The 26,179-nt window shown below is 47.8% G+C and overlaps 6 protein-coding genes across 8 annotated transcripts; 1 reads left to right on the top strand and 5 right to left on the bottom strand.

Annotated features, from left to right (window-relative positions):
* The first annotated feature begins 1,871 nt into the window (after nucleotides 1–1,871).
* Nucleotides 1,872–3,876, top strand: ncbp2 (nuclear cap binding protein subunit 2). Its single transcript, XM_047028065.1, has 4 exons — nucleotides 1,872–2,041; nucleotides 2,419–2,600; nucleotides 3,001–3,139; nucleotides 3,385–3,876. Exons 1-4 carry the CDS (start codon nucleotides 1,967–1,969, stop codon nucleotides 3,451–3,453), a joined length of 465 nt encoding a protein of 154 aa, XP_046884021.1. The 5' UTR covers nucleotides 1,872–1,966; the 3' UTR covers nucleotides 3,454–3,876.
* Nucleotides 3,877–3,909: 33 nt separating this feature from the next.
* Nucleotides 3,910–9,696, bottom strand: senp5 (SUMO specific peptidase 5). The gene is made up of 10 exons (XM_047028063.1): nucleotides 9,611–9,696; nucleotides 7,738–9,063; nucleotides 7,306–7,411; nucleotides 6,899–7,046; nucleotides 6,742–6,789; nucleotides 6,539–6,616; nucleotides 6,261–6,398; nucleotides 6,049–6,132; nucleotides 5,807–5,857; nucleotides 3,910–5,672 (listed from the first exon to the last, which is right to left on the bottom strand). The coding sequence occupies exons 2-10, from the start codon at nucleotides 8,717–8,719 to the stop codon at nucleotides 5,562–5,564; spliced, it is 1,746 nt and encodes a 581-aa protein (XP_046884019.1). The 5' UTR covers nucleotides 8,720–9,063; nucleotides 9,611–9,696; the 3' UTR covers nucleotides 3,910–5,561.
* Nucleotides 9,697–9,855: 159 nt separating this feature from the next.
* Nucleotides 9,856–12,552, bottom strand: si:ch211-284e20.8 (uncharacterized protein LOC563738 homolog). Its single transcript, XM_047028403.1, has 7 exons — nucleotides 12,259–12,552; nucleotides 11,684–11,797; nucleotides 11,445–11,523; nucleotides 11,065–11,231; nucleotides 10,849–10,965; nucleotides 10,600–10,695; nucleotides 9,856–10,410 (listed from the first exon to the last, which is right to left on the bottom strand). The coding sequence occupies exons 1-7, from the start codon at nucleotides 12,457–12,459 to the stop codon at nucleotides 10,120–10,122; spliced, it is 1,065 nt and encodes a 354-aa protein (XP_046884359.1). The 5' UTR covers nucleotides 12,460–12,552; the 3' UTR covers nucleotides 9,856–10,119.
* A 964-nt stretch (nucleotides 12,553–13,516) lies between these two features.
* Nucleotides 13,517–16,717, bottom strand: fetub (fetuin B). Its single transcript, XM_047028402.1, has 7 exons — nucleotides 16,419–16,717; nucleotides 15,937–16,050; nucleotides 15,672–15,759; nucleotides 15,271–15,437; nucleotides 14,917–15,030; nucleotides 14,690–14,773; nucleotides 13,517–14,545 (listed from the first exon to the last, which is right to left on the bottom strand). The coding sequence occupies exons 1-7, from the start codon at nucleotides 16,617–16,619 to the stop codon at nucleotides 13,844–13,846; spliced, it is 1,470 nt and encodes a 489-aa protein (XP_046884358.1). The 5' UTR covers nucleotides 16,620–16,717; the 3' UTR covers nucleotides 13,517–13,843.
* Nucleotides 16,718–17,783: 1,066 nt separating this feature from the next.
* On the bottom strand, nucleotides 17,784–19,978 carry ahsg1 (alpha-2-HS-glycoprotein 1). 2 transcript variants are annotated; one of them, XM_047028005.1, is made up of 7 exons: nucleotides 19,761–19,978; nucleotides 19,561–19,671; nucleotides 19,311–19,395; nucleotides 18,972–19,138; nucleotides 18,709–18,825; nucleotides 18,521–18,595; nucleotides 17,784–18,404 (listed from the first exon to the last, which is right to left on the bottom strand). In XM_047028005.1, exons 1-7 carry the CDS (start codon nucleotides 19,959–19,961, stop codon nucleotides 17,976–17,978), a joined length of 1,185 nt encoding a protein of 394 aa, XP_046883961.1. In that variant the 5' UTR covers nucleotides 19,962–19,978; the 3' UTR covers nucleotides 17,784–17,975. The 2 variants fall into 2 exon arrangements, with proteins under 2 accessions (XP_046883961.1, XP_046883962.1); XM_047028006.1 differs by having other exon boundaries at nucleotides 19,311–19,392; nucleotides 19,761–19,974.
* Nucleotides 19,979–21,278: 1,300 nt separating this feature from the next.
* On the bottom strand, nucleotides 21,279–24,577 carry si:ch211-262h13.5 (uncharacterized protein LOC571127 homolog). Of its 2 annotated transcripts, XM_047027829.1 has the most exons (7): nucleotides 24,325–24,577; nucleotides 23,608–23,718; nucleotides 23,211–23,298; nucleotides 22,730–22,896; nucleotides 22,407–22,514; nucleotides 22,079–22,165; nucleotides 21,279–21,946 (listed from the first exon to the last, which is right to left on the bottom strand). In XM_047027829.1, the coding sequence occupies exons 1-7, from the start codon at nucleotides 24,538–24,540 to the stop codon at nucleotides 21,455–21,457; spliced, it is 1,269 nt and encodes a 422-aa protein (XP_046883785.1). In that variant the 5' UTR covers nucleotides 24,541–24,577; the 3' UTR covers nucleotides 21,279–21,454. The 2 variants fall into 2 exon arrangements, with proteins under 2 accessions (XP_046883785.1, XP_046883784.1); XM_047027828.1 differs by lacking the exon at nucleotides 24,325–24,577 and having other exon boundaries at nucleotides 23,608–24,316.
* Nucleotides 24,578–26,179: the final 1,602 nt, after the last annotated feature.

Genomic DNA, 26,179 nt, shown 5'->3' with positions numbered 1-26,179 from the left:
ATTAAATATCAGCATATGAAAAAGCCTATGTGGTCTGTTATGTCATCTTCTATGGTTGGACAATGGGTCTCCATGCTATTATCTTACATCCTGTCAACTGTCATTGGGACACTGTGTCTTTATAACTACGTGCAATAGGCTGTGGTGGTTCCATTTATAGCCTGATAATGAAACAGGTCACAGGGTTACAGTGTGCTTGAACATGATGACAGACAGACTAAAGTTCCTCTTGGGGTTTCATGCTGTAACTGCAGTGTAAGGACACTGTTTATAGGCTGTTAAGTTGGACGTATGTCAAAGACTACAAGGTCGGTCATCAGGTTGATGATTTATTCCCATCTCTTTTGGTAGTTTAAGATGCATCTCAGATTATGGCAACAATAAATTTTTATTAAATTATGGGTACAGTTCACACATAACACATAGCTATAATTCAATTATCCCAACCTCGGGATGAACAATTCAACTGTTTGGCAAACAGTTCGAAACATTCCATATCTCTTGTCAACCCAGTCAGTGGAACTGGTTAAGAGCAGCCATCAAGGACAAAGCAGTGTGTGTGCAATCTGTGCATGGCAGGTGGGTAGAAATTGTGTGGTTGATTGTTTATTTACTAACAGTCCAGCACACAGAAGTGTTGTCAAGTCTACAGTACTTGTTAACCACACCTAACATATAATGTTGCCAAATACCGATTTCGAATGGCTGTATAATTTGCACCCATTTTCGTTTACTCCTTTGATTCACTTGACAGTCACATCAATGGGACTGAGGCTTAAAAATAGGCAGTGAGGTCCTTCACAAAGTCTGTATGGTTTAGTGGACATTATTTTTTCAACTTCATTTTTTTATTTGCCTTGATGCGTCTCTGAAACCTTCTCTAATTTCCTTGACAAATGTCTCTCGCACCCTTCTAAATCTGGACCCTATATCGCCCACGCCTCGGGGAATCCTTCCACCGGCTTCTTCTCGTACCTGGCGGAGGGTATCCGACTTCAGCATCTTTGCAGATGCGTCTTTCCCCGCGATCTGTGCCTTGGTAATGGCAAAGGCTGTGATCTGAGCTGCACGTCGAATGGGACGAGAATCAGCCAGTCTCTCGATGACTCGAGGATTGTTTAGCAACGTGAATAACAGACGAATGATGCCCATCTTTGTACAATAAAGGTCCTTTACCTCCGACACTTCGCCCCTGTAACGAGAAACATGCCAGTGTTATTTAATCATGTCACACGTACACAAGGCAGGTAGCCTATCCAAGCGAATCCTGCTTGCTACTATTATTAACTATCTACTGATTGTACAGTAGCTAGGCTAGCTAAGAAGGTACAGTACCGTTGAATAAAAGCATAGCCTACCGCTTGTATCATATTTTATTCCAGACAATGTATGCTACAATTACAATGCTTACAAGTAGTGCTATTAGATGCCGGATTGATATGTGGTGAATGTTTTTCTCGAACAAACATGATCCAAACAGCAATTTACCTTTGAATGGTTCACCGGGGTGACCAAGTTATGACATTGCAGAACGTAATATGACTTTTCGTTCCTAGTCGGTTTTATATTTTGACCGGACTAGCTGAAAGAAACCGTGCGTGTTTCCGCATCCTGCGAACGCAAATTAGTCGTTAGTCCTCGTTTCCGGTTTTGCGAATTTGTCTTCAGAATAAGAGGATGGTCTGAGTTGTGCCATAACATGTGACATCGGTGGCAAAAATCGCTAGATTTTGGTATATGAAGAGCTATTCTTTTGTGATTGGTTGAGTATAAATACAATTATCTCATGACTGTCCAAATGCTAAAGTGTAAAATAAAAGTTAATTTGGTCTGGTCCTTTATTTTGAAACTATTTTATGAAATCAACCGAAAGTAACTTCCTTCATCGTTCTGCTGGTCCGTGAGAGCAGGCTCATTGCTAGCTTAGAAAGACAAACGACGAAGTTTCAGTAAAGTTAAAATCAAAATGTCCATTAAGTTGAATGCTCTTTATAGTGACTCTTACGTTGACATAAGCCAATACAGAGACCAGCATTTCAAGGTAAATCAAATGACCAAGTTTATTTAAACTGAATTAGTGAAGAACTCACTTGTGTTTGGCTAGCTAGCTAGAGCTAGCTGGTATTCGTAAATTGGCATACATCCCCAGCCAGACTGAGGAAACGTATGCTTTCCTATTAACTAAGACCGCTATTTGGAGTGATACATGCACATCACATCTGAATCAGAGCCGTTGATAGAAACAACATTAAAGCACATCTACTGGTTCGATCTTTAGAAGGTCGAAATTGTGTGTTTGGTTCGTATCCATAACGTTTCTGTGGACCTGAATCAAACAAGACGAGTGAAAGGTGTGTAAATATGCTGGTTACCACTCCTCACTAATCTCCCGGTGTCTTCGGGACACTCTGTGTTCAGGGTAACCGCTATGAGCAGGAGAATCTGCTGAAACAGAGCAACACGCTGTATGTGGGCAACCTGTCCTTCTACACCACCGAGGAGCAGGTCTATGAACTCTTTTCCAAGAGCGGAGACGTCAAAAGGATCATCATCGGCCTGGACAAGGTGAAGAAGACAGCGTGTGGATTCTGCTTTGTAGAGTATCCTTCACGTTGACTCCTCACTAGGGTCGAAAACGTTTATTTGGGCTTTTTCGATAAGCTACTCGGTTCAAGCAGAGCTATGAAAGTCCACTCCAGGTAGAAATGTGATTTTTTTTTGCTTGCTACTCAAGGCAAAATTGAATAGGGTTACTATTCTGAGGCATATCCCACATACAGTATCAATCACTCTCAACTATGTCAGTAGGATGGGTATAGCTCTGTAATTTCTACTGTATATCCAGGTTACAGGTTCAAATCTTCCCCTGTACATCCCTGTGGATAAAAGGGTCTGCTAAATGAATACATTATTAATCTAGACATATCTTCCTTCAAACACAGTGTATTGTCCACTCTCTCTGGCTCATTCTCTTGTTCCCAGACCTTAACCCCAATCCAGGTACTACACACGTGCAGATTCTGAACACGCCATGAGGTTTATTAACGGGACGCGATTGGACGACAGGATCATCAGGACAGACTGGGACGCCGGTTTTAAAGAAGGCAGGCAGTATGGCCGTGGCAAGTCAGGGGGGCAGGTAAGTCCAGGGATTCTGGGTAAACAGGGGAGGGGTATGTGTTCTCATGGCTGACGTTTGTCTGGTGATTGGCCGGGAGACATACTTAGAGGGGTTAAAATCTTAAGGGGATCCTAATTTATTTAATTGATGTTTTCTCGTGACTTCTTTTGATATTTGTAATGAAAAGACTACATTCTGATCTCTCATGAGGAGACAAGTCTTGGTGTGTGGCAGAAACAAGTGGGTTGTCTTTCTCTCCTCAGGTCAGAGATGAATACAGACAAGACTATGACCCTGCCAGGGGCGGCTATGGGAAAGTAGTGACTCGATAACGAGCGGCTGTGCTCTTGCCCCTGTTCCTGTGTCCTTCTATGTTCTGTGTTGTGTGTGTTTGCCTCTTTCAGGTGAGGGATGAATATAGACAAGATTATGACCCGGCCAGGGGAGGGTACGGGAAGTTAACTCTACAGAGAGCGCTAGAGGGACGCCAGAGTTTTTAGCAGCTGAGATTTCAGTTGAAGCGGAGATGTGGGGGTAGATCTGAGGTTTAAACTCTCGTTTATTGAAGGGTGGGGGTGGGGGGGGGGTTGCTCCTGGTGGTTTTTTTTTTATCTTGTTTTATTTTGTGACTTCTGTGCTCTGAGAAGACTTACGTTTTTCCATTTTAGTCTGAAGTTGCTGATAGTCTACATCTGCCACTCATGTTTTCATCACCCAAACTGTGCATGTTTTTCTAATAAACATTGTTTTTGTTACCTTGTTTCCTTACAATCGGTACAAGGTCAGAAGCAGACACTGTCGGACAGCTTTATTGTTATGCTTCAAGTAACTTTACACACTCCGTAAGAGGACCATATCTTTATATGTATTCTACAGTTTGCTCAAGCGTTCCAACATTGACAGGCCCACTTTAAGTTCCCAGAACATTGGCTCCATGCCACAGTCACAGTAGTACTGTTTTACATCATCAAAAATACCAAAAACGAAACACAAGGGCATCCTTTAGCACGTCTTACTCCTGTACCTCACCTGTGGTCAGGGTAACCTTTTTCCAGGTCTATATGGTCTGGGGGCCCAATCACTTAAATAAAGTCAATCTTAACCACACCACATCTGCCATATGTGAATCTAATTCAGCTATAGCTGCATGAAAGCTTTGTGGCTGGAGTTGTCCAATTGGAATTGCAAATGTCACTTTTAGGAATTTGAGCAACATGGAAAAACAGAACCTGAATCTAACTTAAATATACTAAACTTAGAAATCAACTATTGGGGTCATTTGCACTACCTACAATACAGTTCAAATACCAATAAAACTAAATTAATGTACCTGAAGAATGGATTCAGCCTCAAGGTCTGATTGCACTGGTAGTTAGTCCAAATAACCCCAAACCAACCACCCAACACAACATAATCAAAACCATAGATAATTTATATCAACACAAGTCAAAGCAATTGAACCAGTATACACAAATATAATTCAATAATTCAGCTGTGATCATTAACACTTTAATTGTTTCATGACTTAGCCTGGTCCCAGATTTGTTGTTACCAGGCAACCAACACACACACCAATAGACCAGCCTAATCTAGAAAAGTGTTTTAAAAAATAACTTGAGCGATACAATGCAATACAGTGTGTTCAATAGTACTAGCTATGTTTCCTACATGTTCACTGCCAGTCAACCTAGGGTCTGATGTAATAATTGTATGAGTCTGGTTGTTCTAACAGGAGCAGAGGTGAGGGTTCATTTGTCTGGGAGAATGTTCTTCAACTGCAACCCAGCTCCCTCGTCACTCTGGTCGGCGCGTGAGCTAACCTCATAGCTAGCTCTGAACAGTGCGTAACCTGGCGAGGTGCTCAGAAGAAAGCAAACTAAGAATAGACAGTCAATAGCCCGTCCTAACGTTACATTCAGTTTACAGCTTCTGTTGGCCTCGTCCATCTGCACACATAGCAGGAGACAGCACGCTGGATCCTTCAAGTTTCATCTGAAAATGTCTGCTCTGCCAGATAGCTCGGTTCAACGGTTGACCCGAGTAGACAGGTTATTAAATGTCACATGGGTTTGTTCTTGGAACGGACGTCAGCTCCCTGGCTCAGCCAGCCTGTGATCATGAACAGCAGAGGAGGCGTTGTGGTGAGCGAAGGGGCATCCCGCTTCAGAATGGTCAGGAAAACAAAATCGAAATGTAAAAGGCTAAAACTGACCAATCAGGACACCTTTAACCTCCTCTAAGGAATAAGGGGGCATCTATTCCATCTCGTATTGGCAAACATACTCGACTTGTCAAGAGCACAGCTTCCTTCTCGTTGTGTTTGTTGTGTATTACTCTCGCCCTACATAGTAGTAAGGGTCCATCTGATAGGGCAGTGCTGGAGCACCCAGGCAGTAAGGGTGGATCTGGTTGGACGATACTGGCCCTCAGAGCTGCTGGCTCAGGCACTCAGGCCACAGTCACAGAGCTCCTTGTAGATTCTCTTACGGACCCTGGGCATGTCATCCTGGGTGAACTGCAGAGGGTGTTTCAGGGCCAGACACCTGCAGTACTGCCGGACAGAGAAGCAAAGATTCAACCTTGAATGTGTTTTCCTTTTTCTTCTGCACATTGTCCACAGATGCCAATGCAATGTGGGAGATTAAGTACAGCAGACGTAGAGTGTCCAGATGAAGCCAGACTCACCTCCAGGACAAACACGCCACAGTCACTGTCGTTCTTCTGCTGGGGAATCCCCTGGGGAGACGACCAATCACAGGTCAGGCGACAACATCCCCAGAACCAATCACAACATCGACACCAAGGAGAACAGGAAGTCCACAGGAAGCAAACATCCTGTTCCAGCTGTCAACCATTTACAATAACATTGTCTGGGACACATTTAGGCATCCCTCCTCATACTGTGAACACACACACACACACCCTACCTTGTTTATGATCATCTTCCATCCCTTCTGGAAGACCGCCTGCTTCTTCTCCTTGGCTTCAGACAGAATGTATCTCATGATGTTCTGAAGGGACCATGGGCAACAGAAACCTTAGATCAGGCACGACATGCTTGCGAACGGACCAAATCAAGGATTAAAGGGTGTGTGTAGTTCCGGGGCTTTCCACCAGGGACCTGGATGACGACACTCACGTCAACGGTGTGTTTGAAGACGATGCCCTGGGAGTCGTAGTAGTTGATGTGCTGGTTGGTCATGTCCACCGTGATGAGAGACCAGTGGATCTCCAGATGGATAGGGATCAACAGCAGCCTTTTGGAGAACAGGTCCACCTGTAACACACACACTGCCTTAACTACTATTCTGATTAAATACAAACATAAATCCACAGACATACACTACTACCACACACACACACACACTATTACCACACACACACACACACACAGGTGAAAACCCTGTAAGACATTACCTTTTTAGTCCACCTCTTCACCCCTTCGTAGCCTTTGGCCACGAGCTGTCTGTGGAAGAAGCTGTTGAAGAAATGGATCTGCGGAGGAGGACAGCACAGCTCAGTTACCGTGGCAACGGGACGGGGGAAAGCGCAGTGCGAGCCGCCCGTGCACATGCCCGGAGACACACCGTATGGATGTGCGAGGAGCCCGATGTGCTCACCTTGTGCTGAGTCGCTTCCAGGATCAGTTCCCCGTACATGTTTATGACCTGGAAACAGAACACAGAGCGATCTAGAGAAAGACCGTCCATATCTACATCCACCCATTATTGACAGCTATCCATTCATCTGTGTGTTCAAAGTCCAGCACTATCTTACCTGGTCGTTGACCCAGTTCTGCTCATCCAGTGTGCTTAGGTCCTCCAGGGTCAGAGTGTGTTTGTTATAGGTCACCATGAACGACGTCATAGGAGCTGAGGCCAGCCCCGCCTTGTACTTCACCACCTCCGAATGGATGTTTAGCTTCCTGCTCCGACAGACAAAGATGGGGGGGTTACACCAGAGTATAAATTCCCCTCACTGACTGAATGGATCTACTCAAGTTTAAAACCTGTGTTTATCCACACTGTTAGTGTGTATCTGATCCATCCCAAAAACGAATTTGACAAATGAACGGCAGTCAAACAGTCAGTATGGTGAGCCTTGCCAGCCGTACTGTCTGCAGTCGAGGCTAACCAGAGAGAGACCAGGATACGGGGGGAAGGGAGGAGCTGGAGCGAACTTGCCTGTTGGTGAGTTCTGAGTTGCAAGTCTTCTTCAGATGCTCCATGATATCACTCTCACTTAAGGGGATAAAGCTCCCGTACTTCACATAGAAGTGTTCCAGGAACTCTTAAGATCCAGAGAGAGACAGAAGGAGAGAAAGACAGAGGGAGAGAGACAGAGAGAGAGAGACAGAGGGAGAGAAAGACAGAGAGAGAGACAGAGAGAGAGCGTTCATCACAGAGAGAGAGAGACAGAGAGAGAGACAGACAGAGGGAGAGAGAGTGTTCATCACAGAGAGAGAGAGAGAGACAGAGAGAGAAAGCGTTCATTAACACTTCCTCGTTGCTCTTCCACATCACACAAACACCCAGTTTGACTCAACAAGAATTCCACAAACGCGCTCTCTCCGACGCACGCATCCCACAGAAGAGTGCGGTCAAAGGGGGCCTCACCGTGGACGATCTCTCTGATCCCTTCATGGCTGTTGTCTGCAGGGCAGGGCTGGGGCTTGGAGGGCTGACCTGGTGGGGAGTTGCCCTCCTCCTGCGCCCATGTCCCAGGCTTGCAGTACGTACAGTGGTCCCACAGAGCGTGGGGATGGAGGGTGGTGTCCAGGAGTATGTGGATGGGGGAAACAGTGGACAGAGTCAATGGTTCCGTCTCCATTGGGGCAGACTCCATTGGGGCAGACTCCAACGATGTAGGTGGTGATGGCGGCGTTGGCGTGGTGCCGTTGGACAGAACAACAGCTCCAGTTGCCTGAGGTGGCAGCTGCTCCACCTCCATCACTCCACCCGTCTGCGGGGGTTTGCCAGGGTCACACGCCCCCTCCAGCTGCTCCTCCCCTGAGGGGACTAACCAGTCCTCCCTCGAACCCTCCTCTCCAGCTTCCACCCCTGACCCAGCAGTGCCAGAGCCAGACTCCCCAGAGAGAGGCCCAGACTCCCCAGAGACGGGCCCCGTCTGCTGCTCCATGCCAGTCCCCAGCTCAGCCACACAGTCCCCCCCCTGCTCCCCTGGAGGGTATGAGGGGGACGGACATTCAAAGTCCGTCACCTCCTCCACCAGAGAGTCTTTGGTCTCCTCCGCGATCTCCACAGTCTTCTTCCAGGGCGGACGGCCAGGTTTCCTTCTAGGGATGTCTCCAAGCTCCAGCGACCTGCCCCTTCCCGGGTAACCCCTACCTCTGCCTGGATGGCCCCTCCCCCTCCCCGACAGGCCCCGCCCCCTCCCCGAATGGCCCGCACCCCTGCGCCCGGGCGTCCCGCTGTGGTGGCTCTTCTCATCGTGGCCTTTGCCGTTGGGTCCGCAGCAGTCACATGACTTGGGTGTCCGTCTCCTCCCGGACGAGCGGCCGTTGGCGGCCCCTTGCTCCGGGGATAGACCTGGAGTCTGGGGTGTTGCTGTGAGGGGGACTGAGCCGTTGTGTACCATGGCTCTGTCCTCAGCCCCTACCCCATCCCCCCTCTGCTCCTCCTGGGCAGAGCTGCTGACTCTTACAGCTCCACAACCATGAGCCTTCCCAGCTCTGCAAAACCACTGCTCGGGGTGTGGATTTGTGTGACAAGCCAGGAAGCCCAAGAGCGAGCCTCTGGCCTGATTTTTTCGGTACCCGAGATGTCAATCAGCAGCTGTAGACAGTAGCAGACTTGTTTAAGGTTTGCATTAGCTGGCTGGAACAGGGTGTCTGGAGAGCTGTGACTGTGTGAAGGTCCCCACACACTCAACCACGTCTCACAAGTACATTTTTGTGGCGGTGTCTCCTCACTGTGTGGACGCTGCATGCAATTACAGACAGAAAGAGTTAGTTTGTAGGAAACACTAACGTGGCTTAATATGACAGAATACAATTGTAATCTACAGTGCTGCCTTGCACCCAAATGCATGTATCCTTTAGATGTGCCTAGCTCCCTACTGGCCGCAAAATATGAAAATGTGTAGAATCAACGAGGACATGCGGCAAAGAGTCGACATGACTGCTCCAAGAAAACGCACCAAGACAGCTATTGCTAGCTGCCCTCAGAGCGTCATTTTTTTTCACACCGTGCTAATTTGCACCGAAAATGTATGCAATACATAATAAATCTATTTACCCGGTAATTTCATTTGTGGACACTTCCCGTTAAGTTAATTGCTGGTAAATGCTTCATATTCAAACAGAGTAACCACCATAACAATGACAAGAAAGCTGGCAACACAAATAGCTATATTTTCAAGACTTTCTAAAACGTGTTTCGTACTGGCGGTTGGGATAGCTACTGTTTCATTCGGTTGCATGAGCACTACTAAACACGGCTAATAAGAAAAACAACACAAAATCATTACCTGATTGTGTGCAATAAGATAAGTTTCACTGCAACCACGATTTTAAACAATCTGTGGTCTAACAATCCAGATCGTTGTCGCTTGTTGATTGCGTCACATTCATGAGCACATTGTAGGTCCAGCCTTTTCCGCCCTCTAGAGAAGAACGGGCGGTAGTGTTGTGAAGCATGAAATAAGTATTAGGCCACAACTACTATGAACATATTCCATACCATGTATTTAACTCAACATATAAGAGCCAGACAGAAAGAGATCATTTTTATTCTTCCTACATATCGCAATTAATATCAAGCTCCCACATAAATGGATCATCAGCAAACCTTACTTTTATTATGTGTCTGCTTTGCATCCCAATGGCATCATTCATACTGTGCAATGTTGGGGAATTCTTCTATAAAATTGTCTGTACACAAAACTATTTTGTCATTCAGTGCATGCTTGCAGTTTCCAAAGCACCCTTTTTGTTTCAGCTTCTACTTGATATGTGTTGGTAAACAGTGATGAGCGAATCAGATTTTAAACTTTTCCAGGCCAAGGGTGAGCTTCCGCTGCCCAGGACAGTTTTTGGCAGCTGGGGAGATTCTGGAGGGGGGAGGAACATGGGGGGGAGGAAGCACTATCACTACCCCCAGTGAGCCCCTCAATCTGGGGGAGGCCTGGTTGGGGTCCTGGGGCGGCAGGGGCCGGTGCTGGTGCTCATGAGGGTGAAGGTGTTTGTGTTTATGAGCAGCTTCCCTACTGTGGTGCCCAGTTTGCCCACTCTCTCCCTGGGCATGGGCCTCCTCCTCCACCTTTGCAGCCTGAGACAGTAAACAAAAATTGCATAACTTCAATCAGAAACATGCATTTAAATCCCTACAAAGGTGGCCCAAAAAGAGTGACAATTCAAATTGAGTCAACTAACTAACAAGACAGGAATGATGGAATAATTAGCTATCGTATAACCCAGCCCAGGCAGGCACAGCCAGCCACACAGTCTGGAGTCTCACCTCAGGTTCATAGATCTCACACTTGACCCCAATCGGCAGTTTGGTCTCGAAAACGTCGTCTGCTGTGGTGTGGGAGCCTCTGCAGAAGCCTTTATGCTGAATGAAAGAAATCAGGGAAAGGAAACACAGAATCAGGACGACGGTGACGCACCGCAATGCTTGTGTTTCCGTCACATAGGCCTTCTTTGCGAGGTCGGTTTGTTTTCGTGTGACGGTTTCATATCAGTAGGTGGATAGTGTGCTACTCACTGCAAACTGACAGTCCATTAGTTTGCACTGAGCCTGATCAGCTGCAGTACCAGCTTCCTTGGAGCACTCGGTCTCCTGAATGGTGAACTCCACAAAGTAGGCCGGGCCTTCCACCCACTGCAAAGGACAAGGCACTATAACTATGAACCATCTAGGAAAACGACGATCCAAGCTGTTTACATGTGTTTTTGTTCCCAAAGGCCCTCTGCGGCCCACCTGCATGCTAGCTCCGGTCAGGTTGAGGAGGGTGAAGTAGTTGGCCAGGCCGTTCTCTGTGTTGTACTTCTGTAGGGACAGGTTGGCCGTCTCAACGATGATGGGCTCATCCAGACGTTCAGCCGTGGGACAGTCCGGACAGGTGTCCACGATGACTGTAGCTGGCACTGGACAAGGTCACAGGTCACACAGGTCGTGGGGTTTAAAGTACAGCTGCCTCAGGTTGGTGCACTAGGTCCACCAGTTAGCAATCCAGTGTGATTCTCCAACAATGAACAAACTCATGGATAAACTTACATTTGAGAAAATGTCATGCATGTCTTTATTTCGGCCAAGACAAACTATTCTGGGTGCACTGTTAGGAACAGGACTGTGCTGACCTTGCTGAATGGCACATCTGTAGCTGTGAAGCACCACGCTTTTCTCAACAAAGACAGATGTCTCGCATTGACCGTAAACCTGTAGGTGAGACACAGATGCTCATGTCTAGGAGTCAAAGGTTTAAAGCCTATGCTGGAGGATTATGAAATCAATTCTCTCCAAAAGTGGGGAACTATAGCTTGAAGAAAATATGGTTGCAGCCAAAGTGCCTTAAGCGGCGATATCACGTGATACTTACAGGTACGTCTGAAACATCTCTGACCACACATGCCTTCCACGGCTTCCTGCTGATCACATGACAGTGGGTCTCTAGCACGTCGATGGTCATGTTGAAAACCACCCCTCCTTTCTCCTGAACACACGGACACAGACACAGACACACATGTAAGGACACAGAGATAGAGGCTTAAAGTAGACACCATTTAGACAGCGAGAGACGAAAAGAGACACAGAAAACCTCAGCCCCAGACAATTACACACAGACATACAAATGCAAAGGTAGACAGAGGTAGACACAGAAAGGCGTAGAAGGAGACAGAGAGAGATGACGTGTCAGATAAAGGTAGACAAACACAAAGTCAAAGAGTCTCACAGACACAGATAAAGAGACTCAAAGACACAGACAAAGAGTCTCACAGACACAGATAAAGAGACTCAAAGACACAGACAAAGAGACACACACATCAAAAAGACGGAGACACTTAGGTCCTAAGAACATATTCTCGTACTAATATAAAACAAACCAACCACTAGAACCAAGATACGAAAACATTCCTGAACTCTCGTTCGAGAGGAAACTTCTCAGCAACTCACCCCTGCCCCCTGGCTGACATCATACAGCCTGTTGAGGCTGAAGACATAGCCCTGCGTTCTGTCAGCATTGATCTGACTCAGGGCCTCCTCCGCCACCCTCAGCACCTCCACGCCCTGGCACCCGGTGGGCTCCACAGGGTTGGCACTGCCCCCCTGCCAGCAGCATACGCCCAGGACCATCAGCCTCACACAGCCCCACATCCTGGATCGACCCCTGTTAGCTTTGCGTGGTAATGGCTACGGAGTGGCAGTCGTTAGCTACAGTAGGAACAGTGGTTGGTGTGAGGAATAACCATGAGGCAGCTGCGACCCTAGGTCATATTCGAGAGTGCTGGACTTTCACCTGTGGGGGAGTGAAGGGTGCGGGGCAAACATGGGTTTATCTGTTGTTGACCTGTGATAAGGGTCTGCCTGTTCATCTATGGATCAGAGGGTTCAGTACTGGTGAAGGGGGATTGTGTGCAGAAAGAGGCCTGGGACAGCCTCTGCCCTGCCCCCTTGTTTTTGGTTTTGCCCTGCCCTAGTGTTTCCCTGTCTCATCGTCTTCACCCGTGTCTCGTTCAGTTGTCGTTAGTTTCATTGTGTCCACCTGTGTCTTGTTTGTTTCTGTGTATTTAGGTTCCTGCTTTGTGTCCTGTCTTGTCATCTACCTCCTTGTCCCAGTGAGTACCCTGTCTGTGTCCCAGTTTTGAGTCATAAACCCTTGTGTTTGACAATGTCTGCCGACTCGCCTGCGCTTGTTTTCCTAGAGAACTTGGCTCAAGCAGTGAATCATTCCTGCAAAACATTGATTTACTTGGTCTCAAAGGTCACTGCACGTTGATCACAGATGGGCCCTTTACAAAGATTTTCTGTTCTTTTTGACTGTACATATTATTCTAGTCTAGTTGATAGAAGTCCATTTAAATATATTTTGAATATCACTCCCGCTTACTACACAACTCATGTGAATGAACCTCTCAATAGATATGACAGCACAAAATTAATTTAGATCCCAATACTAAGGATGTTAACTATAAACTCTCCATACTTGTAGTCTGAATTATTTTTAAATGTGAGCAAATGTAAACTGAGAGGGATACACACAGTCATGGTTTTCTTTTGCTCCTGTATGTATATCAGTCAATATGTTTTTGTATATAATCATGTACTGTCCTGTGCTGGCAAATCAGTACAAAGCAGTTTCAACAAATTCTTATATAAATCTTGTTTGTCAATGGTAAATAAGGGCCGATGAAATGAAAACAGTCTCTTGATGTGCATCCTTGATGTTTATTGTATTGCAGAGACAGAACTCCGTAGCAATAGTAACCACAGTAACAAGAGTTGTGTCTGACATGAATGTTAACATGGATACACAGATGTGGTATGAGTCTAAGAGATAGATGAGGTCATGGTCTAGCTAGTTTGAGGAAAGAAATCAACAAGTAATATCTCTCAGTCAGCCTCTAAACTGTTCACATCAACAGGTTTTTAGTTTCAGACCCTTGCCACCTCTTCCCAGCCCTCTCTTCTCCCTGCACGGATGCCGTTTGTGTTTTGTCCGTACATGTTTGTGTCAGTTCCGTGTCAGTCCCGTCACAGATCACGCGGTGGCTTTGAACAAGGGGTCCTCAGCGAAGAGGGTCTTCATGAAGTCGCCCTCATCCTTGGTTGGGGCAGGGCACTGCGGGGAGATGGCGGAGGGGAAAGGCAGGATGGTGGGCTCTCTCTGCCCGGGGATCTCTGCGTCAGGAACCAGAGGCAGCGTCACGCCCTCCGCTGGACCCGCAGGCTTCTCGTCAGGGAAGGCTGGCAGGGTCGCGGGCCGGTCCAGGGCTGGCAGTACGGTCACCTTGCCCTCGGGTTGACGCTGGGCGGTGGCCTTGTGGTCGTGGTCGTGGTGGTGGTGATGGTGCTCGTGCTCGTGCAGGTGAGCGTGACTGTGGTCGTGGTCCAGGGCCAGTTCGTGGTCGTGCTCGTGGGTGTGGCTTTTGTCGCCGTGGGCGTAGTGGTGATGTTGGTGAGGCCCGACGTCCTTGCTGTGGTCATGAGCTTTGGCGTGGTGCGTGTGCTCGTGGTCGTGGTCGTGAACGTGCGGCTTGGTGTGGTCGTGTTTTTCCCCCTCGGCGTGGCCGTGCTCGTGGACCTGCTTGGCGTCCTTGGTGTGGTCGTGGGCGTGGTCGTGAGTATGGGCGTCGGTGGGGGCGTGGGCGTGGTCGTGTTTGGGGTCGTGGGCGTGGGCATCTGTGTGGCTGTGGTCGGTCTCTCCCCCCAGCAAGTGCAGCCTCTTCTCTTTCTCGGCCGACTGGAAGACAGAGACCACGACACAGACACCGTGAACAACCACAATATTGGGAATGATGCTGTAAATTTGTCGTTTGACTAAAAACGTTCCTTTAGGATCACAGAAATCAAATGAATTGAACCAAATGTTGGGAGATCACCTTACCTCAGGCTCAAAGATCTCACAATCCACACTGACATGCTCGTTACCCATAGCGAACGAGTTGCTGCCCTTGCAGTGTCCCTTGTGCTGAAGAGAGAGAAGCGATGGAAACACAGAGAGAGCAGGAGACACAAAGACAGAAGGAGAGAGAGAGATAGAGAGAGGTCACTCTGCTGTCCATCAGAAGCTGCCAGGGACGTTTTTTCGGCCGTCTCTGAGATGATAATTACCGCAAACTCGCACTCCATCAGAGGGCACTTGGCGGCCTGCGCTCGGTCTGTGCTGTTGGCGCAGGTTGTCTCCTGGATGGTGTACTCCACGTTGTAAAAGGTGGCCATGCCCATCTACCTCACAGACACGGACAGAGACACAGAGAGGCAGAAGACTCAAACAAGGTCCGTGGGACAAAATATCCTTCGCATTTTTACATTACAAAGACGCTTGTATGTGAACCGACTTTCATAATCTATATACATGTAATAGTGTATGTGGAAGTGAGTCAGTCTTTGATTGCGATGCGTTGTGTACTGCATCAAGTGGTGCTGTGCAGCGTGTCGAGTCATGGATCCATTCCTCGTCCTCACCGACAAGGACGCGCGGGTGACGTTGAGCATAGCGAAGTAGTTGGCCTGGCCGCTCTCGGCGTTGAACTTGTCCAGGGAGAGGGCAGCAGCCTTCAGGATCTTCTCATCGCTCTTGTCTGTGGCGGATGGGCAGTCAGGGCAGATGGCTACAATCTTGGTTGCAGAGGCTGGAAAAGAAAGAGAGAGAGAGTAGGAGAGAGAGAGAGAGTAGGAGAGAGAGAGAGAGAGGGAGAGAGAGAGTAGGAGAGAGAGAGAAATCTAATTTGGTGGGACTCAATTTACAATACACAGTTGTAAACTGATTTCAGTTTACAACTGAAATCAGTTGTAAACTGAAATCAACCCCCCCCCCCCCCCCCCCCCCCCCCCTGTTTCAGCTGTCAGAGAGGTATTTTTTTTACCTGGTCTCACCACACAGTTGTAGTTGTACAGACGTACCACTCTATGGATTTTGCTGATGTAGATAGTGGCCTTGCATTGACCGTACACCTACAGGAAAACACACTAGACCTGATAAACTGTAGATTGCCTTTGTGCAGTACATAATCCATAGAGATTTAAAATACAATATGTTATATTACATTTATTTGGACTCTGGGTTTACAGATTAATTTAGGCTGGATGTCATGTTTGAGCCGTAGAAGTAGAAGGGGTTTGTTTTCTCACTGGTCTGTCAGTAGTCTCCCTGGCAGCACAGCTTTTCGGATCCTTCCCGCTGAACACGTGACAGCTTGTCTCCAAGACGTCCAGGGTCAGGTAGAAGACCGTCCCTGTCTCACCCTACAGGACAAGAGAACAGCCCCGCAGCAGCAGCAATTAAAGACAGACTTCTTGTCACTTGCTCCCTTCCCAGCTCTGGTTGGTTAGCTTTGTCTCCCTCTATGGGCGTCAGGTATTGGCTGTGCATGAAAGATAATGGGCTAACAACATATATGTTATACTATTGCAAGTAAAAAAAACAAAAAACAATAAATGCTATATTTTCCCACCCCAGATACATTTCTAGAATCGCAGCAACAGTTTCACTTGTTCTCAAATGCTTTTCAGTTGCAGTAAAGTTGCACAGAATGACAAACAATTGTTCCACGCGTTTGCGTGCTGTGTGCGTTCACCAGCGTCTGAGGGTTTCTGAGGCGTTTGTGACTCACGTGCTGCATATGGTGGACGTTGCTGAGACGGTGCAGTCTGTACACGAAGCCCTCCTTGCGATCCTTGTTGATCTTGGTGAGCGCCAGCGCCGCTGCGCCCAGAGCTGACGCATCCTCGCACGAGCCGGGAGTCATGCCGGGGTCCAGCGGGGCGCTGTGGGCGCACAGGCACGCCAGCAGCAAGAGGAAACACTGCTTCATGGTTGGAGGTCTGTCTGTCTGCTTCCCTGAGTCTGTCACAGCACACACACACACAAGCTACTGGGAAAGGTGTGCAGAAGAGGAACCGAAAGGGTTTTATATGCTCTTGTCTACTCCCACTATATTTTCTGCTCCTCCAACCACCCCCACCTTGAACCCCTCCCTCTCTGGCTTCCACACTGCTGTTGAGGCGGCCCCCCCCTGTCATCCCTCCCTCCCTCCAGGGTAGGTGGTGATAACCTCTTTCCCTCACCTCCAACATACCTCTGTGATTGCACCTAGTTAGGCAGCCTATCAGTCAATCAGCCCAGTATCAGCCCAGTGTGAACACTTCAGTTGCACTGTATTTACAGGGGTTAAGCATGTTAAGACTTAGTGTGTGCTAATGAGGCGAAACACTTTTAAGAAAAGCTCAACGTGATAAGGTCTCAAGTCTCTGTGTTTGTCTTGGTCTGTCTTTCAAATCCTGAATTGTTGAATTAGAGTTAGCAAACGCTTCTCTGTTTGTGTTCACAGATTAGGTTTCTTCTGTTAAAACGAGGACCTGCAAGAAAGGTACTTACTTATAACTCACTCACTTACGGAGAAAATAATGTGTTCGTAATAGCCTGGCTTATCTCATTATTACAATATCTTGAGGAAGACTGTCAAGTCACTACAGATTTGTTTTATTTTAAGAGGTTGGTTCTTTTTCTTTTTTGTGCGGGCTGCAACATGAGCAAGGTGATTTATTGAGGCTAGCTGAATCCTGGGTGAACCTGTACTCTCTGTTTACTGTCCTGAGGCAACTGACAGTCATTTTCACAGAAAAGCGATGGGTAAACGATGGGTAAACATGACCTGACTGGACTGAACCTGACTGCAGGGAAAAGGTTTTGCTGTCCGAGGGTTTACTGTAGATCCTCGCGTGTTTTGTCGAGTGTATAGAGTATCGCATCAATATTCAGTATTGCCTCGGGTGGAATGTCCCTGTAATTACTGTAAGTCGCTCTGGATAAGAGCGTCTGCTAAATGACTAAATGTAAATGTAAATGTACTGTATGTTGCTGACATGTTTCCCTCCCCTTTCTTCTCTGCACACGCAGAATGGTCACATTCTGTACAGAAAAGCACCCAAAGACCATCAATATCAACACGTAAACATATACAAAGAGACCAATGGAGTACGGATTCATGTTTTTTATTTTAGTGCCAAAGTGCGTTAACATCGCCAGAACCGAAACATTTCACTGACACAACAGAAAGTCCACACATAAAAATGCCCCACACGCCAATTTTTCGCAACGTCAAAGACTGTTACATAACACATCGTCAAATAACTAGGTGGCAGCACTGTACATACCATTCTCTACTAGTTCAGGCCCCTATGGGATGAGGGCGGTCTTCACCTTGTGGGGGGAGGAGGTGGGGGAGGAGGTGGGGGTGGATGTGGGGGAAGGGGCAGATGGGATAAATGGAGGGGGGGATCTTCACAAAACCATGGCAGGGAGGGAAGGGGCGAGGAACAGGGTCCCCTGGGAGGGGATGTGGGGGGAGGGGGTGGACGATTTCTTGGCCCGCTGGGATTTCTTTGGGGGGAAGGATGTCTAGACCATGGCTCGAAACGTGGGGGGGTTTGCTGGGGCGGATGACCAGACCAGGGCCCTCATAGTGTGGGAGTCTGGTGGGGCGGTGGCCCTCTCCATGGCCCTCATGCCATGGGTGTTGGGGGGGATGGATGGCTGGACCATGGCCCATATGGGGCCTGCACTTGATAGGATCTGTTCCAGATGGTTGGGTGGAGTTCTACCAGAAGAACCAACGACAACAAGGTGAAAGGACAAGTGTCCATACAGCCATGTCTCTTACACAGCATGTGTGTGTGTGTTTGTGTGTGAATGACTTTGCAGACGACGGGTTACCTTTGCTTCGTAGATATCACAGTCGACTGTCACGTCCATGCCTTTCCTCTGAGAGGACTTGCAGAAGCCATGACGCTATACAGAACAAACAAGAGGAAGAGGGGAAAAGATGGTGATGGTGATGTCATATCCGCAGGTTAAGGTAAACAGGGTAGGGGAAGATGAGAGAAGAGCTCAAATGGACTTACAGCTTGGTCGGGGCACAACGACTTGCAGGCCCGTGGGTCTATCCTTCCTTTGGCAGGGCAGTCCGTCTCTACTATAGCAAACTCTGCAATCTCACTCCTGTTCATTCCGAGAATCCACTAGGAGACGTAAAGGCATAGATCATCTTGTAAACATTCTCAAAACGTGTGCGTGAGGGTGTGTACCAGTGCATGTGAGAAAGAGAGATCAAAAGATCAAAAGAGATGGATGTCCAATTTCAGCCAACCAACACGTCTTCCCCTACCGCATTAACGAAGCGTCCCACTTCCAGCAGTTTGAAGGCGAAGGTGTGGTTCCCCTCTCTGTTGAACTTCGCCAGGGCAGCCTCGATGCTGGCCAGCCCATCAGGATGGTGGAGGGGCATCAGCGCCGGACAGTCAGGACACATCCACAACAACGTCCTTCTATCCACTACGAGGACACACCATAACACTGACACTAGTGCTGGAGGATCACCAGTCCTGCCCTCTGCTTCAATGTCTGAACTGGTAGTATGTGTTTGAACCAAGCGTGAAGTTTAGGCAGCATTACAGAACTTCATATGGAGATTATACTGTCAGTCTCGAGGGAGAGGAGCACTTACTGGGTTCAGTGTCACAGACGTAGCTGACAGCAGTGGGGGTTTCCGGGGCAACGCTAATTGTCACGTTGCAGTCGGCCTTCACCTGCTGTGAGCCGAAGACACAGTGAGATGAGACGGGTGTTTAGATAGGCTCATGATATTAAGCTAAGGTTTTAGCGCTCCGCCTGTACTGTGTGAGTGTGTGTGTGTGTCGGAGGGGGCGAGTGTTTGTGAGAGTGTGTGCACGTGTGTGTGTGTGTGTATGACTCACTGTGTCAAACATCATTCGGACCTTACACTCCTCAAAGGGTTTGGGGTTGAGCACGTGACAAGTGGTCTCCTGGAGGTCCAAGCCCATGTGCAGCATGCACCCAGATCCCTCCTGTTCCTCAGTGCAAAAGAACACAAAACACAGATCATAACCCCCCACACAGACGCACACACACACACACCCCAAAGCTTGTCGCTAACCTTCTCCGTCCTGAAGGAACGCAACTTGCTGAGCTTAAACTTGTATCCATGGTGATGGTGTTTGTTTATATGTTGCATGGCCAGCCTCGCAGCCGGTTCACCATCACTCTTCTCATCGCAGGTTACCACCTCCTGCAATACATCGCCCAGACCTCTCTCCCCTAGTGTCACGGCAACCAAAAGTATGGCCAGTCCCTTCATGGCAAAGTAGGAGACAGAGTGCTGCTTTTCTCATTTATACAAACAGTTTTTGTGAATGTACTGCCAATGTCAACTCCATAGAGCAAACACACACGTTCACAAACAGAAAAGTTGCTCAAGCTCAGTGTGTTCCGAGAAACTAATTAGACTTTTTTTTCCTCAACTTATTGTCAAATCACTTGCGATGGAATATCAAAAGTTTCTTGGTTTTATGAGAAAACTACTGTCTACGAAATCGATTTAAAATAACCGTTCCAATATTCCTCTAAATTATTCTGTCACACTGTTTAAGCCTTAACCTTTAAGGGGTAGTATCCGACAGGTGAATAAATAATTAACAACAGAGATAGTGTCAATGGTCCACAAGGGTGGATCAAATCAATCTGAGGGACTGGATTACTTGTTGACCACAGTGATGAGATCTTCTGTAGAAATAGCTCTGCTGATTCAGGTCATGTGTTTGTTCAGTCCAACAGACCAGCTAGTGCCAATATTGAACTGTTTGGTCTCCTAGGTGTGTGTGTGGGTGTGTGGCCATAGTGTCACCGACTGATTAAATCAGTTCCAAGAATCAGAGGGCATCCACACAGTAACAATTCGAGGATTACAAAATGTGCCCCCATACCTCCTGCCCACTCACTGTCTTTGTCCTGTGTGTCAATGTTTTTCCCGCAAATTCAGTCTGTGGCAATCTTTTCTGGGCCGCGACATCCTCTCTGACCCCAGCCAAGACCGCAGCCACGTCCAGCAGTGTGGCACCCTGCAGCTGGCCTAGCTACCTAGCTGCAATAGGAAACTACCAGCTGACAAAATGAAACTCTGATTCATGGTAGAGGTCTGTCTGTTGACCTTGCCTGCCTGTTACTGTCTCCCTTCACATACTCACATAAAGTGATAACCTCGTTCCCCTCCGACCCACATACCTCTATAATTGTAGTTGAGCAGACTGTGGGTCAACCTGCAGGCCAGAGGCATCAGCCCTGTTTGTGAGCTCTTGTAGCACTGTGTTCTGGGAGTTCAGCTAGTATGAAGGGTTGACAAGGCCTTTGTGGAAGAGCACCGGCCAAATAATGATCTCATCGAATCTGTATTGATTTGGGGGTCTGTTTGTGTGTGTGAAACTGCACTGCTTAAACCATGTCTGTCTCACATTAGACCAAACAAAACGAAAATGTTCTATTTGAACTTTAACTAACATTCTGAACCAGAGGACAGAGGATGCCAGAAGAATATCAAGAAAGTCAAGAAGATGCTAAAAAACACACATAGACAACACACAACAACTTTTATCACACAACAACTAGAACTCATGCCATTTATTCAAGCGCTGTTTACATCAGGTCAGTATATTTGCTCCCTAAAGTAAGTAGCCCCTTCATCGGGGATCAAGCCAACATCAAAATAGACATGATATGGATTTATCAAACAAACATACGCAGCCAGCTTCCAGACTAGTTAACCAACCTTGACTACACCCTCAGGGGGGGGGGTAGTTAGACTGTGGTGTAACGGGAGGGGCCGGGGCAGGAGCGGAAGGGGGAGGGGCCAGCGGGGAACAGGGACAGGAACACCGGGGTGTGGGGTGGTTTGGACGTCACAAGAGCCTGGCGTCTCCTACGCCGGGGCTGGTAGCGGAAGTTGAAGGGTCGATAAACAACAGCGCCACCTAGCTCCTCGGAGGATTCTGGCGCCACAGACTCTGAGGATTCGGAGGATTCAGAGGATTCGGAGGATTCAGAGGAGGCCAAGGGACGGCTGGGGTTAACGGGGTCAGGGTTGGCCACGAGCGAGGGCTTTAAACGGGCGGGTGTCTCTGGGGCAGGGGGTGCCGGGTATGGGTCAAAGGGGACATGGGGGACTGGGGTGGGAAGAAAAGGGATGGTAGGGGCGGCTGGTTTGGGTTTAGATGGATAGGGCCGCCGTGCAGGTTGGACGGGGATGACACTGTGAACCTGTGGTTGGATAGGTCTTGCAACATCACCCACCTGACAGAGACACACACACAAAGACTTCATATGAAAAATTGGGTTTGTATTCCAGATGTTTTATCACTGCTGGATTTGCCTCGCTGAAATGTTGTTCTTGTAAATCAACAATCGGAGAAAAGAGGACTTCACCTGTGCTTTGAATGTTTCACAGGAAGTCTGGACGTCAGCTTGGCCCTTCAGATGTCCGTACACAGAGCCCGTACAGAAGCCTGTCGGCTGCAGAAAGAGGGCGTCTGTTGTTTATGTGTGGGTCTGTGTGTGCGCGCATATTATAAACAAGATGTGTTTCTGTTTGTTACTCTGCGTGATCGGGCATCTGCCCTACTCACACACTCTCAATGCAACAAGCACAGCCAGTCTGTATGTGTTGGGATCACTGACAGTTCCTGTGTTGTGTAAATGATGTAGCATGTAGCATGTTGTCACACAGCATACAGTATGATGTATCCTTTCTTACCTCGTGGTCCGTGGAGGTTGGCACACACGTGTCCCCTCCCAAGTGCATGTGCCCCTCAGGGCACGCCACCACCGTATATTCCACAAAGGTAGCCGGCACAGGTGCATTCTGGGACGGATTGGAACAGGACTTTTATTCTGACAGGCTACCAAAGCAATTAAGAACACGTGGATGTCATTCCTTTTAGATGAGTTGATATGCCGAGTGTATGGGATATACAGTTGATATTATGAAGTGTTATCCATGCAGAGAGTGTTACCTAGGTGTGGGTTATGCAGTAGGGGTTATGCATCGTTATGCCTGAAGACGGTATACAGGCCCACCTTTGCGGCAGCGCGGGTCACACTGAGCAGAGCCAGCGGGGAGGGGAGGGTGCTCTGGGAGTTGTGTCTGGCCAACGTCATCTTGGCAGCTGCCTGGGCCTGGGGGCTGTCCACGGGCAGCAGCAGGGGACAGTCTGGGCACGTCTGGAGAAGCTTCTCTGGAGGGTCTGGAGTGGAGGAGAGAGGGAGGGAGGGAGGGAGGGAGGGAGGGAGGGAGGGAGGGAGGGAGGGAGGGAGGGAGGGAGGGAGGGAGGGAGGGAGGGAGGGAGGGAGGGAGGGAGGGAGTGAGGGAGGGAGGGAGGGAGGGAGGGAGGGGAGGGGAGGGAGGGGGGAGGGTAGGGGAGGGGAGGGTTGAGGAAGGAAGGGAGGGGGGAGGGGAAGGAGGGAGGGGGGGAGGGGGGGAGGGGAGGGGGGGGTTAGCAGCAAAGGCATTTGTGAAGAATATCTATGGGGACAGTGTGTGGATGTGCAGTAGGTCTACCTGGAACCAGAGTGCAGTCGTAGCTGTAGAGATAGGAGAAGCCCTCTGGCGTGTGGAGAACCGTGGTGTTGCAGTTCCCTGAGATTCGCTGTAAATGAGTGCGGAGAGACATCAAAATAAGGTTTAGGCCAGTAAAGTAAGAGGACGCCAAGTCCAATTGCAACATTGTACACAGATGTACGCCTAAGTGAGATCAACGCCATGATTTTCCAAACATGTGTTGTTCTATACTGAACTTTCTGTTGCCAGGCAAAGTAGGGTGAGGTCATTCTCCATGAACTGCCTGGACAGCTATTGGGTCTCACCTCTCCACAGCAGCTCTGCTCTTTGTTACCAACACTCCCAATGCGTGTGTGTGTTTGTGTGTGTGTTTGTAAGAATGGAAGAGATTACCTACTGTTTCCATGAAGGGCCTAACAGTGCAGTGTTTCCAAGGTTTGGGATTCCTAATGTAACACCTGGTCTCCAACACGTCTAAATCCAAGTAGTAGACATTCCCAGCTGGGCCCTTAAAGACACACACGCACACGCACACGCACGCGCACACGCACACGCACACACGCACACACACACGCACACACACGTGAGAAACACTGAACTGAAGAAAAATTGTGATTTGAGTCGATCCAGCTTCTTTGGCATAGTTGTGTGCGTGTTTTTGTGTGCGTGCGTTTAGTTTTGTGCACGTGACATTGGGTGGGGTACATTTACGGAAATCAACGAAGCTGTGAAAAGCATAGCTCCATGATAGTACTGAGGACAGGCCAACGAGACCACCCCTGTGCTGTTGATGAGAATTCCTCCTAAGCATCCTGCTGGATCTGGCAACAGCTACATCAGCATTAAACACAAATACACCCACTCTCTGGAACAACATGCCGTACACAGCCATTCCGAGAGACTTTTAGACACGCAATGGATAAACATCGTTTCGGGCCGAAGGCCCAAAAATGTCGTTAGAAACCAAGTAATACGTATGCAGTCTTTTGTACAAGGTGTAGGCCTATTTTGTGTCTCCGGTGAGATTTAAAGGCCATGTAAAGCATTTTAACTAACTGCCCACATGCTCTGTTCCAGTGCAAACAGTTTGGCAATGACAGCGAAATGAACTTGCCTGAGCATGCAGATGGACGTTGGAGATCCTGTTAAGAGCAAATTTATAACCCGTTGTTCTGTCTTCGTTTATGTAAGTAATCGCAAATCGAGACAGTTTCTCCACGCTCTTGTCGTTACAAGCTATGGGTGCGAGTTCAAACACCTGGGCACAGTTGCTCCACGGCTGAGTACAGAATAAAGCACCTATAATCCAGGCAATTTTCCCCATGTCCATTATTTTGTTGAACCGAGTGCGGTGTTGAACTAGGGCTTTTTGCGCTGTGCCAGTGGAGCATTTGTTTGCGTTTATCCCTGGCAGTGACTTTTGGAATCAAAAGGAAAACAGGGATGTTGAAATAATGCCAAGGACAAAATGATTTTTTTTTCTTATACACATAATGATTTCTTAGCATAATTGTAAACTTTGGCTTCCACGAGCACAACCAAAGCCTTCACAACAGTTTCCAAGTGGTCCTTTGCATTCAAGGTCTATAGCCTATCCGATGAACATATCTCTGTCATTGGTAGAGCCAGGACCAATTTCACACAAATCAAACGATTAAAATCCACTCTTCTGAAAACTGGGTTGCTGCGGTTTGGCCTAACGTGTTCATAAATCTTTAGAACTGCCTTTACTTCCTCCTTTCACCACATGGTGGCAATGTAGGCCAATCTTAATGAATTTGAGACCTCAAAACTAGAATTCATTTGTCAACTTGAACCAACAATTAAGGATGTATCTGGAGTTTATAAAAACCTCCACTTGGCTAGCTGGTATTGATTTATTGATTACGATGAGAATGAGGGTTAGAATGATAAGTATGATAATAATAAGGATTAATGACGAATAGATTGACGTTGACCACACAGAAGTGACACATATCACATAAATGATAGTGAGTTTGAATAGATGATAGGTGCTTATTGGTTCCATTGCTCTGGTAGTGTTCCCTTCGGAACGATTGTGGAACTGTGGAACCTGCATCACTCGGGAAGAAAGTTTAGGTTGCTTGATTTGTAACTACGGTGAATCTCAGGTTTGGCCTTTGAGATGGGACAACACAGGCTTCTTTTTTGACATAGGTTCATTCACTCAGGAATTTGGCAGTTTGGGAAAGCCAAAAATCTTCTCTCTGTGGCTTTGAGTTTCTCTCTCACAATTTATTGCTTCATTCTTGTTAATACAAGAGAGCAGTGATAAATCACATTTCTTAAAATTTGGAGAGGCTTTCTGTCGGAACGCTGGCCAGCCTTAAGTGTCACATCCTCAGTGGCCAGAATGAGGTTTTACGACCAAACGCAGACAGGCCTTTCAAGATGTGACATCTGCATTGTGTTTTCGGAGAACGACTTTAGGAACAAAGAAGCTAAAAGTGATGTATCAGCCGCATATTTGATGTGAGTAGCTTAAGCTAAACTGGGGTCGGGTTGTGAATAGCGAGGGACTCAGGACGACCACATCTGAAGGTGGTCATTCTTGTTACCAGAACCACATTTGTCTGAGTCTACGGCCTGCCAGACAAATCCCTCTGTCAGAAACACGTCCCTTTTACGGAGTAAAACAATTCCAAACGCTAATAATATTCCAAAACTTTGTTCCTTTTGACTGAGATACGGAGCTGAAATCCTGCTTGTTAACTTGTCACTTCAGTCGTGCCAGAGCTGTCGGCCTGAGTTCTTAGTGCGCTGCATGGATGCCGTCAAAATCTCCACATTTGGTTTTAATCAAAGAGCACAATCGGGTGGACAGTAAGTGTTTCTGATATGCTTGTCTGTGTGCTTGTGGTTGGGAGGGCTTTTTTCCGTTTTACTAATGGTTTATACAGAAACCTGAGCTGGGTGTTTCAAGAAAATATGAAAATTCTCTGTCTGCT

The sequence above is a fragment of the Hypomesus transpacificus genome, chromosome 10 (genome assembly GCF_021917145.1).
Source record: "Hypomesus transpacificus isolate Combined female chromosome 10, fHypTra1, whole genome shotgun sequence".
In the NCBI taxonomy this organism is placed as follows: domain Eukaryota; kingdom Metazoa; phylum Chordata; class Actinopteri; order Osmeriformes; family Osmeridae; genus Hypomesus; species Hypomesus transpacificus.
Note: the sequence above shows the minus strand (reverse complement) of the source record. Positions and strands in the feature narration are given on the sequence as shown.